Genomic DNA, 14,852 nt, shown 5'->3' with positions numbered 1-14,852 from the left:
AAAGCCCTCCTGGCTCAGAGCTTCCTTTGGTCTCTGTCTGCCCCCGGCTCGCTGGGCTTCAGCCACCTTGAGATGCCTGGTGCGCCAGTAGGGCCTGCAGGACCGGCCTCCTCCAGACCTGGTGGTGGTGGTGGTGATGGTGGGGTGTTGATTCTTCTGCGGTGAGACTCGGCCAGGCCTGGGCAGTGGTGGCATTAGCAGCCAGTGCTGCCTGGGACTCAGCCCTGGCCCTTTTCCAGACTCTGAATACTACGCCCCCGCAACGGGCCACTCAGCGTCTGTCCCATGACCAGCATCCAGTTTCCCCTTTTTGCGCCTGAGCCCGGCCCCCCGGGGAGCTGTGGGTGTGCCGCCTGGACAGGGGAGCGGGGGCTTCCTGCTGCTGGCCCTAACCTCAGGTTCCTCCTTCCCCAGCCCTGGCTTATCTCCTGCTGGGGCTAGAAGTCCTTGTCATCTCCTGGGTGGCCTCCCTCAGGGCTCGCTTCCAGCCACTTCCTCATTTGGTGGGAGGAGCCTAACCTGGCCCAGTGTTACCACGTTTCCCCCACCTGCCTCACCCCAAAGCCCCAGTCCTGCGTCTGTGCTGTGTGCATCTGTGTCACTGCCTATTCCTCTCCCTCTTTCTCTGCCTTCCCGCTACTTTCTCCTTCCCTATCCTCCATCTTGGTTCTTTTTCTTTCTCTCTAAGGGTCAAATATTTGTCTTTGGGTCCTGGGTTCCATTTCTGCCTTTATGTTCTGTGTCACCTTGGGCAAGTGTCTTTATCTTTCTGTAAAATGGGGATCAAAGCATCTACCTCAGAAGAGTGTTCTTGGGGGTTAAATTCATGAACACTTGGGACGGGGTGCCTGCACGTCGTTAGTACCCATATCCTGATGGTTCTCTTTTAATATCCTGTGAACATCACACGGTTCTGATTGTCAAGTAATTATAACTGGTTCTTATAAAAAGCTGACAAGGGTCAGGCCCTGTTCTAGAAATATTAATTCATTTGATTCCCCACAACAATAGTATAAAGTAGGTACTATTTTACTCCTCATTTTACAGATGAGGAAACTGAGGCCCAGAGAGGTTGTGTGACTTGTTCAAGGTTGTCCAGCCAGGAAGAGGCAGAGATAGCTTCAATCACAGTCAGCCACAGCCCCTCCTGCTATAATGATGTCTGACCCCTGCCTAGGGCTGGAGGTCGAGTTGACACATGTATCTTTTGGCCTTCCTTCCAGCCATTGGGGGCTGCAGCATGGCCCTCTGGGGTGTCAGGGCCTGACTCTTTGGTGGTATCCGTCTCCGTTCCTCCTCCCCCATTGTTCCCTCCTCCCGCCTGCCACCACCCACCTCAGACTTCCTCCTTTACTTGGTTGGACACTACGCCACATCCCACCCGTCTTGGACTGTGGTGTCCAGCAGCGTCGCCTGCATCATGGGGGGCCTTGGACCCTCCAACAGGCTCCTGTCTCTCCTGACTGTGGGTGGTGAGTTGGGGGCTTCAGCAGCTCCTGGGCTCAGCTCTGGGCAGGGCAGGGAACAGGGTGGAAAGAGAGAACCAAAGGGTGGGGGTTGGTACCGGAGCAGATCCCTGGCGCCCCAAACCCTATGGGTCTCTCCCAGAGCCTGCACCCCACAAGATCTGGCCTCTGGGAGAAGCAGAGGGAGGGGATTCTGAGGGTGTTGCAACAGGACAAGTTGATGTAGAAGTAACACAGTCCGGTGGCCGTGGTGCCGGCCCGCAGGTCCCACCAGACGTGGCTCTCCACCCGCGCCCGCTGCCTGTCAGGACCCACCCTACCCAGCTTCTCTGCCCAACCCCCAGTCATAGTCACGTGTCTCAGTTTACCTTCTTTTTCTCTCCTAAGGTCTCAGCCTCGTTCAAGCCCACGCAGGTAGGCCTAGACCTTGCCGATCACCCCCCACCTCCCAAAGACCACCCCATCTCTGTCCCTTCCCCAGTCTCTCCACACCACCCCCTGATGACTGACATCACCTCCCAATTCCCAACCCCCACTGGTCTCTGACTCCTGTGCCACTTACGTTCCCAGACCGCAGCTGCTCCTCGGTGAGCCCCGGCGTGCTGGCGGGGATCGTGCTGGGGGACCTGGTGCTGACCCTCCTCATCGCCCTGGCCGTGTACTCCCTGGGTCGGCTGGTCCCTCGGGGGCGAGGGCCCACGGAGGGTGAGTGGAGCTGGCCAGGGATGGCCTGGGACCCTCTGAGGACTTGCCTGGTGGGGAGGGGTAAGCTCCCAAGTCACGTCCACCCAAAAGGAGGCGATGGAGGGGCGGCTCTTGCAACAAAATGGTCCCAATTCTCACCCTGTCTGTCTCTGAACTCTGCTGTCCCCCACCCCCAAGCAGTGACCCGGAAACAGCGCATCACTGAGATAGAGTCGCCTTATCAGGTGAGGAAACCAGCGTTTCTTTCTCACACCTCACTCCTGCCCTGAGGGCGTCTTGTCCCAAATACCCCTCCCCCAGCCCCTGCAGAACCTAGACCCTAAAGCCCACTTTCTCAGCAGCTCCTCAAACGCTTGAAGACAAAGCATCCAAAACTGCTTTCAAGGATCAATCACCACCTTATGCTCAGCTTAAAATGCGTGGAGGGGAAATACAGGGATGGTTTGTCTCAGCCAGAAGGCAGGCTCTGAATTCTTCTGGAAAAGCCCAGCCCAGGACAGGCTGATTTCTCAGAGAAGTCCTCATAAGGGCAGAGGATATAATTCAACCCTAGTTTGGTAACTCTAAAGAGAGGAGCTCTGAATTTGTGGGGGAGGGACCCTGCAGCCTTTGAGAAACTGACGAAAGCCAGAGACTCTTCAGAAAAATTCACACAAAAAATACAAAATTGTGCATATCATCTAGAGACACTGCAAGTATCCTTGAAACCCTTCTTAAGAACCATGATGCACCTTTCCATCTCCCACCTCCAGTCAATGCCATTCTTAACCCTTTAGGGGGTCATGAGCTCCTCTGAGAATCTAACGGAAGCCAAACAGACCCTCTCCAGAAAGATGAACTCCAGACCGGGCATTTGTATATGATTTCAGGGATTCTATCTGAGGCCTGCATCTTGGGGCCATAGAACCCCACCCCATCCGCATTGTGAACCCTGCTCGGTGAAATCTGTTTTACTTGTCTGCAACCAACTTTGCTTTGCCTCACTTGTGGATAAAAAAAGTCTCTTTGTAAAGTATAAGAATCTCAAGTTTGGCTCTGTGAGGTCCAGAAGACTGAAGGGGCTTTCCAGTTACAGGGGGAGGTGGGGGGCAGTGAAATTTTAGGGCAAAGCCCCAGTTTATTCATTCCTTTGGTGGAATATGTTGAGGGCCTATATATGCTAGATGCTGGAGACACAGCAGCAGAGCTTACATCCTAGTTGGGGAGACAGACTTTTTTTTTAAATTAATTAATTAATTAATTTTTATCTTTGGCTGCATTGGGTCTTTGTTGCTGCTTGTGGGCTTTCTCTAGTTGCGGCAAGGGGGGCTACTCTTTTTTGCAGTGCGCGGACTTATTGTGGTGGCTTCTCTTGTTGCAGAGCACGGGCTCTAGGCGTGCGGGCTTCAGTAGTTGTGGCACGTGGGCTCAGTAGTTGTGGCTCGCGGGCTCTAGAGCACAGGCTCAGTAGTTGTGGCTCATGGGCTTAGTTGCTCTGCGGCATGTGGTATCTTCCTGGACCAGGGCTCGAACCCCTGTCCCCTGCATTGGCAGGCAGATTCCTAACCACTGCGCCACCAGGGAAGGCCTGGGGAGACAGACTTGAAGCAGATTAACAAATAAGATCATTTGGGGAGGCAACATGAAGGAAATAAAGTAGGTTGATGTGACAGTGACTCGAGTGTGCAGGGAAGAAACTGTAGATGGGGAAATCAAGAAATGCCTCTCTGAGAAAGTGACATGAGCTGAGACTTGAAGGGTGAGAAGGAACTATCCATGGGAATATCTAGGGGACCAATGTTTCAGGCAGAGTGAACAGCACACACAAAAGCCCTTCGGCTGGGACATAACAATGAGCCAGAGGAGCAGGGGGAACATTGAAGGCACTTGAATAAAATCCAGATCTCTTTCATGGCTACAAGGTTGAAGAAGTTGCCAGGGGCCTTGCAGGCCACTGGGAGAAGGCTAGATTTTATTTTCAGTTTATTTGGTGGACCCCCTTTACTGATGGTCCACACCCTGTCCATCCCTTTAGGAGCTCCAAGGCCAGAGGACAGATGTCTACAGCAACCTCAACACTCAGAGGCCATATTAAAAATGAGCCCAAACCAGGGCACTCAACAACCTGATGCCTGGATCCAATCATTCCTGATGCCTGCCCAGCACTCTATTCCTACTCCCACCAAGATACAGATCCACAGAGTGTCCACAATGAGACGTCAGACCTCTCCCCACTACTGCCCCCAAATAAACGTGGAGCACACAAACAATGTTGAGTTATTCCAGAACCCTGGGCTGACGGGATGGGGATATGCGGGGTTCTAGGGGGATCAAGGACCCAGAAACAGCCAAATGAGAGGGAGCCTTTGGGGAACCTGGGTTGTCTGAGAAAGAATTAGAACAAGAAGTATTTCAATTGCTTTATTCCAGCCCAGAAGAGGGTTGGATTTCCTGTGCCACCACACACAATCCAGGATGACAGGGTCAGAAGTCATATGTCGCAGTTACTGGGGAGTCAGCCCCTGCCAGGCATGTTGATGTAGATTTTGCCATCTTCTGGGGGTGGGGAAGAGAAAGCATGAGGCCTGACCACCCACCTTCCACCCACATCTCCACTTCCTTGGGGACCCCCTGCCTCAGGGGTTTCCTCAGGAGTTCCCCCAAGCACCGCCCCCAGGGTTTCCCCAGAACCTCAAGGGCTTGCCCGGGGGCGCCCGCCCTGGGGACCCCCTCCCTAGGGACACCATGCCTCTTCAGGCCCAGCTCAGTCCCTGCCCTCACCTTGGGTGGGCCTGCTGCGTGGGCGCACACACACAAACACCACCACCACGATTAGCAGTGACACAAACACAACCGCATCTGCGGCCACGAGGCCCGCCAGGAGTGGCAGGGAGAGGGGCCCACATGCGGAACAGGAACCTGAAGGGTGGGAGCCAAGACAGAAGGCGGCTGAGGGGGGTTCCAGACACTTGGGCCTGGGCTTTGGGCATATGGGTCAGAGGAAGTCCCTTTGGAGGTGGGTGTCCCAGATTCCCTGGGGAACGAGAGGGGAGAGGGAGATCCAGAGAGAGGCTGGGGGGTGTCCCAGGGCTCCCAGGACTGTGCTTTGGGCATAGTAAGTACTCCTGAAGACAGGCGGGTGGGTGGCCGAGTCCCTGGGCCTTCAGTTTGGTGATGAGGACAGTGAGATGGGGACCTAGAGAGGACTGCAGATCCTCTGGGGGCTCTGATTCGGGGATGTGTGGTGAGATCCAGGACCCACAGGCCACACTTTAGGGATGGAAGCAGGACCTGAAGTGGTGCTGCAAAGGGGACAGGGTGTTGATTTCTCACCTGGGGTCATCTGAGCTGCAGCCACTGAGGAAAGAGAGGGAAGGGAGATCAATGGGGAGAGGTGGTTCTCAAAACAGGGTGCAGGGAAAGGTGATGTCCTGAGAAGTAGCCTCCACTTGGGAGAGGTCAAATGAGAAAGAGGCGCCAAATGGGAGGGAAGCACCCAGAGACACAGAGGGAGACAGGAAATCAGAAATCTCACCTCACAGGAAATCTCACCCAGAGGTGAGAAGGGGACGAACAGCAGCCATCCAAACTCAGCTTCCCTCCCCAAAGAACCAGGCCCAGAAGTTTCTCTCTGGAAGGGAACGGGCACTGGGAGAAGGACCCATCCTCAGCACCCCTCCCTTCAGATGCCACCCCAAGCTACTCCTTTCACAAAACTCTGCCTAACACCCCCCATAACCACTGGCTTCACCTGGGAGCAAAAGCAGGAACAGGATGTTGCCTGCAGGAACCATGGTGGGCTGGGGGCTGGAAGAGGTCTGTCAAAGGGCTTTGGTCCAGAGAAGTCCTGAGGCACAATGGGGAGTAGAGAGGCAGCAATAGCGGATGTCACTTTGCTGGTGGCAAGGCCACCTGCTTCCTGTGTGTGTGTGGGAGGGGGAGAGGTGATGGATCTCTCTGCCAGCCTTTAGGGACAAACTAGGGGGAGGGTCAGAGAGATCAGGGAGGCTGCTGTGATGGTCCAGGTGGGATGTGACAGGTAGACCAGGGTGTGGGCACTGGGGAGATCCTGGAAAGATTTTGAAGGTAGAGCCAACAAAACTTGCTGATGGAGTGGATATGAATGTGTATGAGAGAGAGGGGTCCAGGATAGCCAAAGCTTCTGGCCTAAGCAACTGAGAAGACAGAGCATCCTTTGACAGGATGGAGAAAGAGGGGAAGCAGCCTTAGGGGGGAAAGTGCCAATGTTTGGGCAAACTGGGTTGGAAATGCCCGATAGATCTCCCTGTGGAGAAGCTGAATGACCACAGCTGCCTCTTTGAGTTCAGGATAAGTCTGGTCTGGAGATGTAAATTTGGGGATTGCTGGCTTATGGATGGTATTTAAAGCCATGAGACTGGATGAGATCATCAAGGAAGTGAGTACAGACAGAGGAGCAACACCACCTCCTCCCAACACCAAGAATGGGTGAAGAGGAGGAAACAGCCAGTAAAACGGAAGGAGCAGCAAGTGAGGGAGGAGAATCAGGAGAGCATAGAGTCTTGAGGGCAGGGGAGAAATATGATTTACATGGTCACCAAGATGGGAACTGAGAATGAGCCTCCCACTGGAATGTCAGTTGGCTTGAGGGTTGGGAATTCCTGCCTGCTTAGTTCACAGCTATACCACAGCACCCAGCAAAGTACCTCCCTTGCAGTAATTATTTTTAATGATGAATGAATAAATGAGAACAGGCCTCTGAAAAAGGTGATGTGTGGAAGGGGGTAAATTTGAGTCCACCTATATCACTCTTACCTACAGACCTTTTTTCCCTCGAGACCAGGGAGTTCAGAACCCCAGCCCCCTTCTCTCTCAGGACCCAATAATACTGGCAGCGTCCCCCGTCCCCCCGCCCCTCGGCCAGCCCAGGGCCTGGGAGTCAAGGCCTCCAACACCCCCCTGGACAAAAGTCCAGATCCCCAGTTCCCTCCTCTTTCAGGAGTCCGCTACCTCAGGCCCCTTCTCCCTCAGACCAAAGACGGGGTTCCCAATCCCTGTTTCCGGGGAGACTTAGGAGTCGGTCTCTTAAAGTCAGCCCCGCCCATTTAGACCCCAAGTTTGCTCGAGCGCAACGCGGGGACTCCCGGGCTTGTGGGCGGGGCCCGCCCCACGACTGGGCGGTGCCAGAACCTCAGTTTAAAAAGTCGCGGGGGGACCCGACCCAGGATCGGGGACCCGGCGGCGGCTCCGCGGGGAAACAGCGAGGCTGGCGCAGCGCCGAGGCCGGGGCCCTGGGGCCCCACAATCCGCATCACGGAATCTCCGAGGTAATGGAGGGGCGGGGAGGTGAGACACGCTCGGCCCCTAAGAGAGGGGCTGGGGGACGAACTCTTGAGGCTCTGAGGGACGGAGCTGGAGCATCAAGAGTGAGGGGTGAAGTATCAAGCTGAGAGTGAGGGTACCCGGTGTTTGGAGGGGGCAGAGGGTCCAGACTCCTGGGTCGTGATCCCGGAGCGGCTGGGATTCTGGACTCTTGAGTCCCGGGGTCGGGTGGGGGGCGTGGGGTGGGGTAAAGGACGGTTGATCCTGAATGCTAGGTCCCGGGGGTGAAAGCGCTGGGAGCCCCGACTCCTGCCTGGGTCCTGGGAGGAGGGGGCTGGCGACCCGGGCTCCATGCTGTAGAAAAAGAGGCTGGATCGAGTCCTTGGGGGCGTTGTTTGAAATCAGCCAAGGTCTGGGTGGGCAAGGTCCGGGGCTTGGCCGCAGGGATGCACTCTGGCCGTGACCCTGCCCCACCCTGGGATTTCCCGAGTCGCCAACCGGCCCGGGTCCCCGGGCTGAGCAGGAATTTCCCTTGTGCGGGGATTCCACGAGCGCCACGCTTGGCCACGCATCGCGTCTCGGAGCGGGACACCTGGGTCGCCGGGCGGAGAGGAAGAGGGAGGTGGAAGATTCCCTTGCGTGAGCGCCGTGACGTCAGCGCGTCGCGTCTGGGCTGTTTCCGAGTCCGCCCTCCGGCGCTTAACCCTTCCTGTGCTCGAGCGGGGCTCGGAAGGGTGAGAGCTGAGGGCTCGGAAGGGTGAGGGCTGAGGTCCCGGCCTTCTTGCGTCGTGCGAACAAGGAGTCTGGAAACTGGGATTACCAGGTCCTAGCGGGGAGTAGGCTGAGGGCCCGGACTCCTGGGTCCTGGGGAAGGGGATGCGAGTCTCCCAGACTCCCGTGAGGTGGGGCTTGGACTTCTGGGTCTGAAGAGGGGGGCGAGGTCTGAACCTTTGGATTCCTAATGAGCTAGGGGGCTACTGACTTCGTGGTTCCTCAGGGAGAGGGGCTGGGGACTCGGATGCCTGGTATCCCGAGGAAGAAGTATCAGGGCAGCTTCTAGGGCAGAGAGATATTGGGAACCTGGATGTGCGTCTCTAGGGAGTGCTGCCCGGCGACGCCCCGAATCCCTCAGGACTGGGAGATCTGGGGGTGGGGTGGGGTGGGATTTTTCACGGAAGTGGCAGGCAGAGGGAGGGGGGCTGCAGAGGGCGCCCTCCACCTCCTTCCTCAGTTTCCACGACGCTGGTGGAAAGTTGGGTCAGAGGGGAAAGTGCGGAGCAAAAGGAAGGAAACCGCGGAGGCGGCGCCGCACCCGAAATCTTAGATTGGCTTTGGAGTTCTCAGGCGGCATCAGTGTGCCAGTTTTTCCGCGCGGGAGGGCGAAGAGGGCGCTCAGACCCACTCCCCGGCGCACTTGGGTGACTTAACGCCCCCTGATAACTTCCCTCCCTCCTCACCCCGCAGTGAGCCGGAATGAGCGCAGCCACTGCCCATCACAGACGGTGAAGAAGCTCCTAGAAGAACAAAGGCGCCGCCAGCAGCAGCCTGACGCTGGTGGGCTACCGGTGAGGCCCATGAAGCGCCGTAAACTACAACTCCCGTGAGGCCATGTCCTGTTGGGCAAGGACTTGCTGCCTTGCTGGGCCCTCAGGGCTGATGAGAGCCGTAGTCCTGACTTAGATGCCCTGTAGGTGGGGAATGGATGCTGAGGAATCTGCCAGATAAATTCACCCTTGTTTCTTTTTGCTTATGCCTCTACAGGGACAGTTCCTGGCTCCCCTGGCCCAGCCCCTGACCCCATCTGTGAATGAGGGTGAAGCTGGTAAGTCTGGAAACTCACCTGGTTCCCTCAGCTCCTAGTCCCAGCTTCCCTCAGGGACTCAAACATCCCAACTCTTAGAACTTTCAGAAGCTTAGGAGTTAGGCCCTCATTCTTGCTGAGACCCGCAGAGTAGAACCAGATTCTCTGGAGCCCAGTAGTCTATGCATATAGTCCTTCAGGGACCCAGGCTCCCAGCCTGGAATCTAGGCCCTCAACCCCTCAGTGTCCCAGGCATTTAGGTCCCATAAGTCCAAGCTTCCAGCCCCTTGGTGCCCCAGAAGTACTAGCTTTCAGTACCCTGGGGACTCCAGGCCCTCACACAGGTCCTGTCTGGGCTGTGACTTCCCTAACTCTGGTAACCAGGCCTGCCCCTGCTCCTCCTCTCACACGCAGGCCATACTCACTTCCCAGCACACCAGGAGACTGTGGGTTCTGGACTTGGCAGCCTGGCACCCTCCATGGGCTTTCCAGACTGGGACCCCAACACGCATGCTGCCTACACGGACAGGCCCTACTCTTACCCTGCTTCTGCTGCTGAAGGTTCCCTGACTCCTGACTTCTACTCACACTCGGACCCAGGGCGGCCGTGTTCATTTCCCCTGGGGATGGAGGTGAGATACAGAATGGGAACTGGGTGCTGAAGGGCTCCTAAGATTCCCAGTTGCCCTTATGCAGCATTCTGAGATGCCTGGGGTTGGTTTAGGATCCCATTCCTCAGATGGGCAAAACTGAGGCCCAAAGGTCCAAGGTCACTTGGCACAGATGGGACGCCCAGCCACTCTGCCTGGCACTCTGTATGTGTATGTGTCTGTGGTAGAAAGAGGGAATTCTCAGCTGACTGGCTCTCCCCATCACCTGTACCCTTCAGGAACCCCTGGATACTCGGCTCTATGCAGAACCTCCCCTGCCACAGGCAGGATCCTGGAGAGGTTCTGGACTCCCTTCAGGACCCCCACAGTTGCCTCCTGTGGTCAACGGACCATCCCTGGACGCTGCCCGTGCTCAGATGCTGGCTTTGGGGCCACAAAAGCTGCTGGCCCAGGATGAGGAGGGAGACACGTGAGTATAGGGGAATGGAGTCTGCAGGCTCTCCTGCTCAGCTGGGGTGCTGTGCTCATTGCTGCCTTCCACCTATCCTCAGGCTCCTGCACCTGTTTGCGGCTCGAGGGTTGCGCTGGACCGCATATGCCGCAGCTGAGATGCTCCAAGCGTACAGACATCTGGACATTCGTGAGCATAAGGGCAAGGTGAGGGCTGAGGACCTGGACTCCTGGATCTGAGGGCAGGGGGTCTGGAAGCCTGGATTCCTGGTTTTCAGAGGGGAGGGGGCTGGGGGCCCAGACTGACCTTTCCTGACTCCTGCAGACCCCTCTTCTGGTGGCTGCTGCTGCCAACCAGCCCCTGATTGTGGAGGATCTACTGAACCTGGGAGCGGAACCCAACGCCACTGACCATCAAGGGCGTTCTGTCTTACACGTGGCCGCTACATATGGGCTCCCAAGAGTTCTCTCGGTATGTTCACCTGGCAGGTGGGATGAATGGGATGGACTGATTGCCTGGATCCTGGCTTTCAGGGCTAGGAGGCCTGGGGAGACCGTAATCCAGCTGTCTACCTCCTCCTCCTCCCAGGCTGTGATTAACTCAGGGGCTCGAGTTGACATCGAAGCCAGAGACTTCGAGGGTAAGTTGGGTGGTGGGCAGGGTGGGTGGGGCTGGTGGGGCTGGGTGGGGTCGGTGCTCCAGATGTAAAGTCTTCACTGTCTCTACTCTGCAGGCCTCACCCCTCTCCACACAGCCATCCTGGCCCTCAACGTTGCTATGCACCCACCCGACCTATATCCCCCAGTACTGAGTACCCAGGCCCAAGACAGGCTGGCTTGCGTCAAGATGTTGCTGCACATGGGTGCTGATCATACCAGCCAGGTGAGCTGGGCAAGTGGGCAGGTGGCCTCCAGGAGGGCATGTGGGATGGGGGCGCCTGGCTATCCAGGGGCTCGAAACATTCTGACTTGCCTCTTCCCAGCTATGTGACCTTGAACATGTGACTTCAATTCTCTGTGCCCCAGTTGTCAACTGGGAATAATATTACTGATCTTAACTTGTATTTACCAAGCACTTAACTATTCATCAAACACTAAGTTTCATGGATTAGCTAATTGAATCCTCACAAACACACTTTGATGTGTATACTATTATTACTTTCTCTCTTTCACTGATAAGGAAACTGAGGCTTAAGGACTTTGCCTTGTGAGTGTCAGAGAGGGGATTTGAGCCCAGGTGGCCTGACCCCAGAATCCAGCTGTGAATACATATAGTCTCCTCCTTCCTGACAGTAGCTCCTTCAAAGGCTGGCTGAGAGAATTAAACATCTACTCATTGTTTTGGGTTTTTAAATTTTAGTTCAAGAACTTTGAACAGAGATAAAGTACAGAAAATAGTATAATGAACTCCATGTACCCAACATAAATAACCAGCAACTCATAGCCAGTCCTTTCCCATCCACTTCTGTATTATTTTTAAGCAAATCCAAGCTTATAGTTTTATCCATAAATATTTGTCTTTAGAACTCTTGTTAACCTCTTGTTAACCTCAGTACCTTTATTCCACCTTTAAAAAAATTAACAGTCTCATAATATCAAATATCCTGTGTTCAAATTTTTATTTGGCTCTAAAGTGACATACATTTATTTTTTTTCATTAAAAACAAAACAAAACGAAAAAAAAACTAGGATCCAAATAAAGCCCACACATTGCAGTGATATGTCCTTTTAAGCTCTTAATTTAGAGCTTCCCATCCTTTAGAGTTTTCTCTTTATAATTTTTTTTTGATGAGCCAGCTAGGTGGTTTTGCCCTATATAAACCCACAATTTTTTTAAAAATTGAAGTATAGTTGATTTACAGTGTTGTGTTAGTTTCTGGTGTACAGCAGAGCGATTCAGTTGTACACATATACATATATTCTTTTTCATATTCTTTTTTGTTATGGATTATTACAGGATATTGAATCTAGTTCCCTGTGCTATACAGTAAGACCTTGTTGTTTATCTGTTTTACATGTAGTAGTTTGTATCTGCTAATCCCAAACTCCTAATTTATCCTCCCCCATCCCCTTTCCCCTTTGGTAACCATAAGTTTATTTTCTATGTCTAAACACACAATTTTTAATGTTTATTATCATTACAAATTCTTTAAAGGCACATAGTAAAGTTTCATTGTGGAAAATGTCTTTACTTGCTTCAAAATATGAAGAGAACAGCTCAGTATGGAAGTAGATACAGGCTTAGGTAGGCCACTGATTAATGCTGCTCAATTCCCATCCTTATAGATAAAGTACAGTCCATGTGGGATGTGGGCGCATTTTACTGTGTTTAATAGAATGTGGGCTGCCAGGGCAGCTGCTAGTCCAGAGAGCTCCTTTGGATGAATAGAAAAGAAATCTTTTTCTCAAAGATACTTGGGCTGGAAAATTGTCCTAATAAATGTACCGTTCGGTGATGTGTATGATCTGAATGGCACCCCCTTAAATCTGGTATTCCTGTAGAGTGCACAGCACGTACAACTGTATAAGGCACTCCTGGGTACTTGAAAAAGAGAGACAGGGTGTCTAAAGGCTCTTGGGTTCCATGGGTGGAGGCTTGGGTGTGAGGACTGGCCTGACCTCTGTCGTTCCCCTCCTCACAGGAGATCAAGAGCAACAAGACAGTTCTGCACTTGGCTGTGCAGGCTGCCAACCCGACCGTGGTTCAGCTGCTGCTGGCGCTGCCACGGGGAGACCTGCGGGCCTTTGTCAACATGAAGGTAGGGGCCTAGGCTGGAATGTGCAGATTGGGTGAGACATGGCAGAGAGCGGGCAGTGGGATGTTGGGAGTCCCATGGGCTGTCTGTGGAGGGGCTGCTGTGTGGGATGTGGACGGGGCACGTGTAGGGCCTAGAGAGGTGTGTGGAATGTGGCCCTGGAGGGGACTTCTGGGGGATGTGAGGAGGGACATGTGGGACCTGGGTGTGACGGAATATGAAGCGCGCCGTCGAGGGCCCAGGCCAGCTGAGCCTGCGTCTTCAGCAGGCCCCCCCTCACCGTCCCCAGGCCCATGGGAACACAGCCCTCCACATGGCGGCCGCCCTGCCCCCTGGGCCGGCCCAGGAGGCCATTGTGCGGCGCCTGCTGGCAGCTGGGGCGGATCCAACGTTGCGCAACCTGGAGAACGAGCAGCCTGTCCACCTGCTACGGCCCGGGCCGGGCCCTGAGGGGGTGAGCACTGAGCCCACCCCAACTGCAGGGTGCACCCCCGACCCCATCATTCCTGACTGTAGAGGGTGACTTGTAATCTCAGAAGGTGACCTTGACCCTTATCCAACCCTGACTTCAAAATGTAACCTTGAGGGACTTCCCTGGCAGTCCAGCGGTTAAGACTCCACGCTTCCACTGCGGGGGGCATGGGTTCCATCCACGGTTGGGGAACTTAAGATTTCACATGCCATGTGGCATGGCCAAAAAAAAAAAAAATGACCCTGGACCTCCCTTGCCTGATAATGGTGACTCCTCCTGACCTCTATTTCCACCCTGACCTCAGAGTGTGACCTCTACTTTCAACCCTGAATCCTGACCTCAAGGTGTGACCTTTGATCCCCAAGCATGACCTCTAGCCCCCTGACTTTTAGTCCCGACCTCAGAGTGGGACTTCTGACCCCCAAATGTGACTCTGGCCCCTTGCTTCTCCCCTTTGACTCCCAGTCCTCAATGCTAATCCCAAGGTGGGAACGCCCAGCCAGCAACACCTTTGCTCAGGAGCCTTGATTCATTGTGTGAAAGAGGCTTCACCCCCAGCCCCGCATCTTGACTCAGAACCTCTGACCTTCAAACCCAACTGACCCTACTCACTTCCCTCTGACCCCCAACTTCACAGGGTGTGCCTGTTCTCCTTGCAACCTCTCAGGCTTCTCCCCCATCTTGTCTTGTCCACAGCTCCGGCAGCTACTGAAGAGGAGCCGTGTGGCACCCCCAGGCCTGTCCTCTTAGGACTCAAACCCAGAACCTGGACTGATTTTCCAGTCCCCACCGTCCTGTGGGACAGCCAGCGTATGCTAATGTTGCAAACTGTGATAATGTATGTGCATAATGTCCTGCCATCGGGGTCTTACATTAAAACCCCAAAATGGCTGTTGGCGGGTAAACAGTCCCCAATATTTGGGGTGGTATGATACCCTTCCCCCACCCACAAGGAGCCCCCTTGATGATTTCTGTGAAATCGAGGCCCCTTGATTGTTTCTGTGAAACACACTGGACCCCCAACCCTTTCCCCACCAGGATCTTTTGGGGTCCAGATATAACTCCCCTATATGGTACTTGGGGTATGCCAAAACAGCTTCCAGTACCATCCTAGTAGAGCTCCTAAGATGACCCCTGACCTCCCCAGGACCCACCCCCTTCAGGTCCTTAACCCTGAGACATAGGAAGGACTCTCGATTAGAATCCCCTAGGTCCTACTGCTTTAAGTCAGAACACAACCAGGCCCCTGACCCAGACCTCAGTATTTCTAGTGAATCCCTCCCCTATATGAAACTCTTGATTAAACTCAGT

General features: G+C 54.5%; 3 protein-coding genes across 4 annotated transcripts; 2 read left to right on the top strand and 1 right to left on the bottom strand.

Annotated features, from left to right (window-relative positions):
- Window positions 1-1,363: 1,363 nt before the first annotated feature.
- On the top strand, window positions 1,364-4,420 carry TYROBP (transmembrane immune signaling adaptor TYROBP). Of its 2 annotated transcripts, none has more exons than XM_082607652.1 (5): window positions 1,364-1,472; window positions 1,854-1,880; window positions 2,037-2,171; window positions 2,352-2,395; window positions 4,186-4,420. In XM_082607652.1, the coding sequence occupies exons 1-5, from the start codon at window positions 1,421-1,423 to the stop codon at window positions 4,243-4,245; spliced, it is 318 nt and encodes a 105-aa protein (XP_082463778.1). In that variant the 5' UTR covers window positions 1,364-1,420; the 3' UTR covers window positions 4,246-4,420. The 2 variants fall into 2 exon arrangements, with proteins under 2 accessions (XP_082463778.1, XP_082463777.1); XM_082607651.1 differs by having other exon boundaries at window positions 2,349-2,395.
- Window positions 4,421-4,665: 245 nt separating this feature from the next.
- On the bottom strand, window positions 4,666-5,944 carry HCST (hematopoietic cell signal transducer; the record flags this gene model as incomplete). The annotated part of the gene is made up of 4 exons (XM_082607224.1): window positions 4,666-4,706; window positions 4,932-5,069; window positions 5,484-5,507; window positions 5,902-5,944. The coding sequence occupies 4 exons, from the start codon at window positions 5,942-5,944 to the stop codon at window positions 4,666-4,668; spliced, it is 246 nt and encodes an 81-aa protein (XP_082463350.1).
- Window positions 5,945-7,343: 1,399 nt separating this feature from the next.
- Window positions 7,344-14,852, top strand: NFKBID (NFKB inhibitor delta). Its single transcript, XM_082607208.1, has 12 exons — window positions 7,344-7,456; window positions 8,916-9,016; window positions 9,213-9,273; window positions 9,667-9,884; window positions 10,142-10,332; window positions 10,415-10,520; window positions 10,639-10,785; window positions 10,903-10,954; window positions 11,048-11,196; window positions 12,956-13,072; window positions 13,359-13,523; window positions 14,238-14,852. The coding sequence occupies exons 4-12, from the start codon at window positions 9,732-9,734 to the stop codon at window positions 14,289-14,291; spliced, it is 1,134 nt and encodes a 377-aa protein (XP_082463334.1). The 5' UTR covers window positions 7,344-7,456; window positions 8,916-9,016; window positions 9,213-9,273; window positions 9,667-9,731; the 3' UTR covers window positions 14,292-14,852.

This window comes from Mesoplodon mirus (genome assembly GCF_964341445.2).
Source record: "Mesoplodon mirus genome assembly, chromosome: 19".
In the NCBI taxonomy this organism is placed as follows: Eukaryota; Metazoa; Chordata; class Mammalia; order Artiodactyla; family Ziphiidae; genus Mesoplodon; species Mesoplodon mirus.
This window is presented reverse-complemented; position numbering and strand designations above follow the sequence as displayed.

Bases quoted from the DNA above. Each gene is read 5' to 3' on its own strand.
- TYROBP (XM_082607651.1), top strand. From the start codon at position 1,421: ATGGGGGGCCTTGGACCCTCCAACAGGCTCCTGTCTCTCCTGACTGTG. The intron at 1,473-1,853 runs GTGAGTTGGGGG...TTCTCTCCTAAG, and splicing joins GTCTCTCCTGACTGTGGGTG to GTCTCAGCCTCGTTCAAGCC. The intron at 2,396-4,185 runs GTGAGGAAACCA...CCATCCCTTTAG, and splicing joins AGATAGAGTCGCCTTATCAG to GAGCTCCAAGGCCAGAGGAC.
- NFKBID (XM_082607208.1), top strand. From the start codon at position 9,732: ATGGGCTTTCCAGACTGGGACCCCAACACGCATGCTGCCTACACGGAC. The intron at 10,333-10,414 runs GTGAGTATAGGG...ACCTATCCTCAG, and splicing joins CAGGATGAGGAGGGAGACAC to GCTCCTGCACCTGTTTGCGG. The intron at 10,521-10,638 runs GTGAGGGCTGAG...TGACTCCTGCAG, and splicing joins TTCGTGAGCATAAGGGCAAG to ACCCCTCTTCTGGTGGCTGC.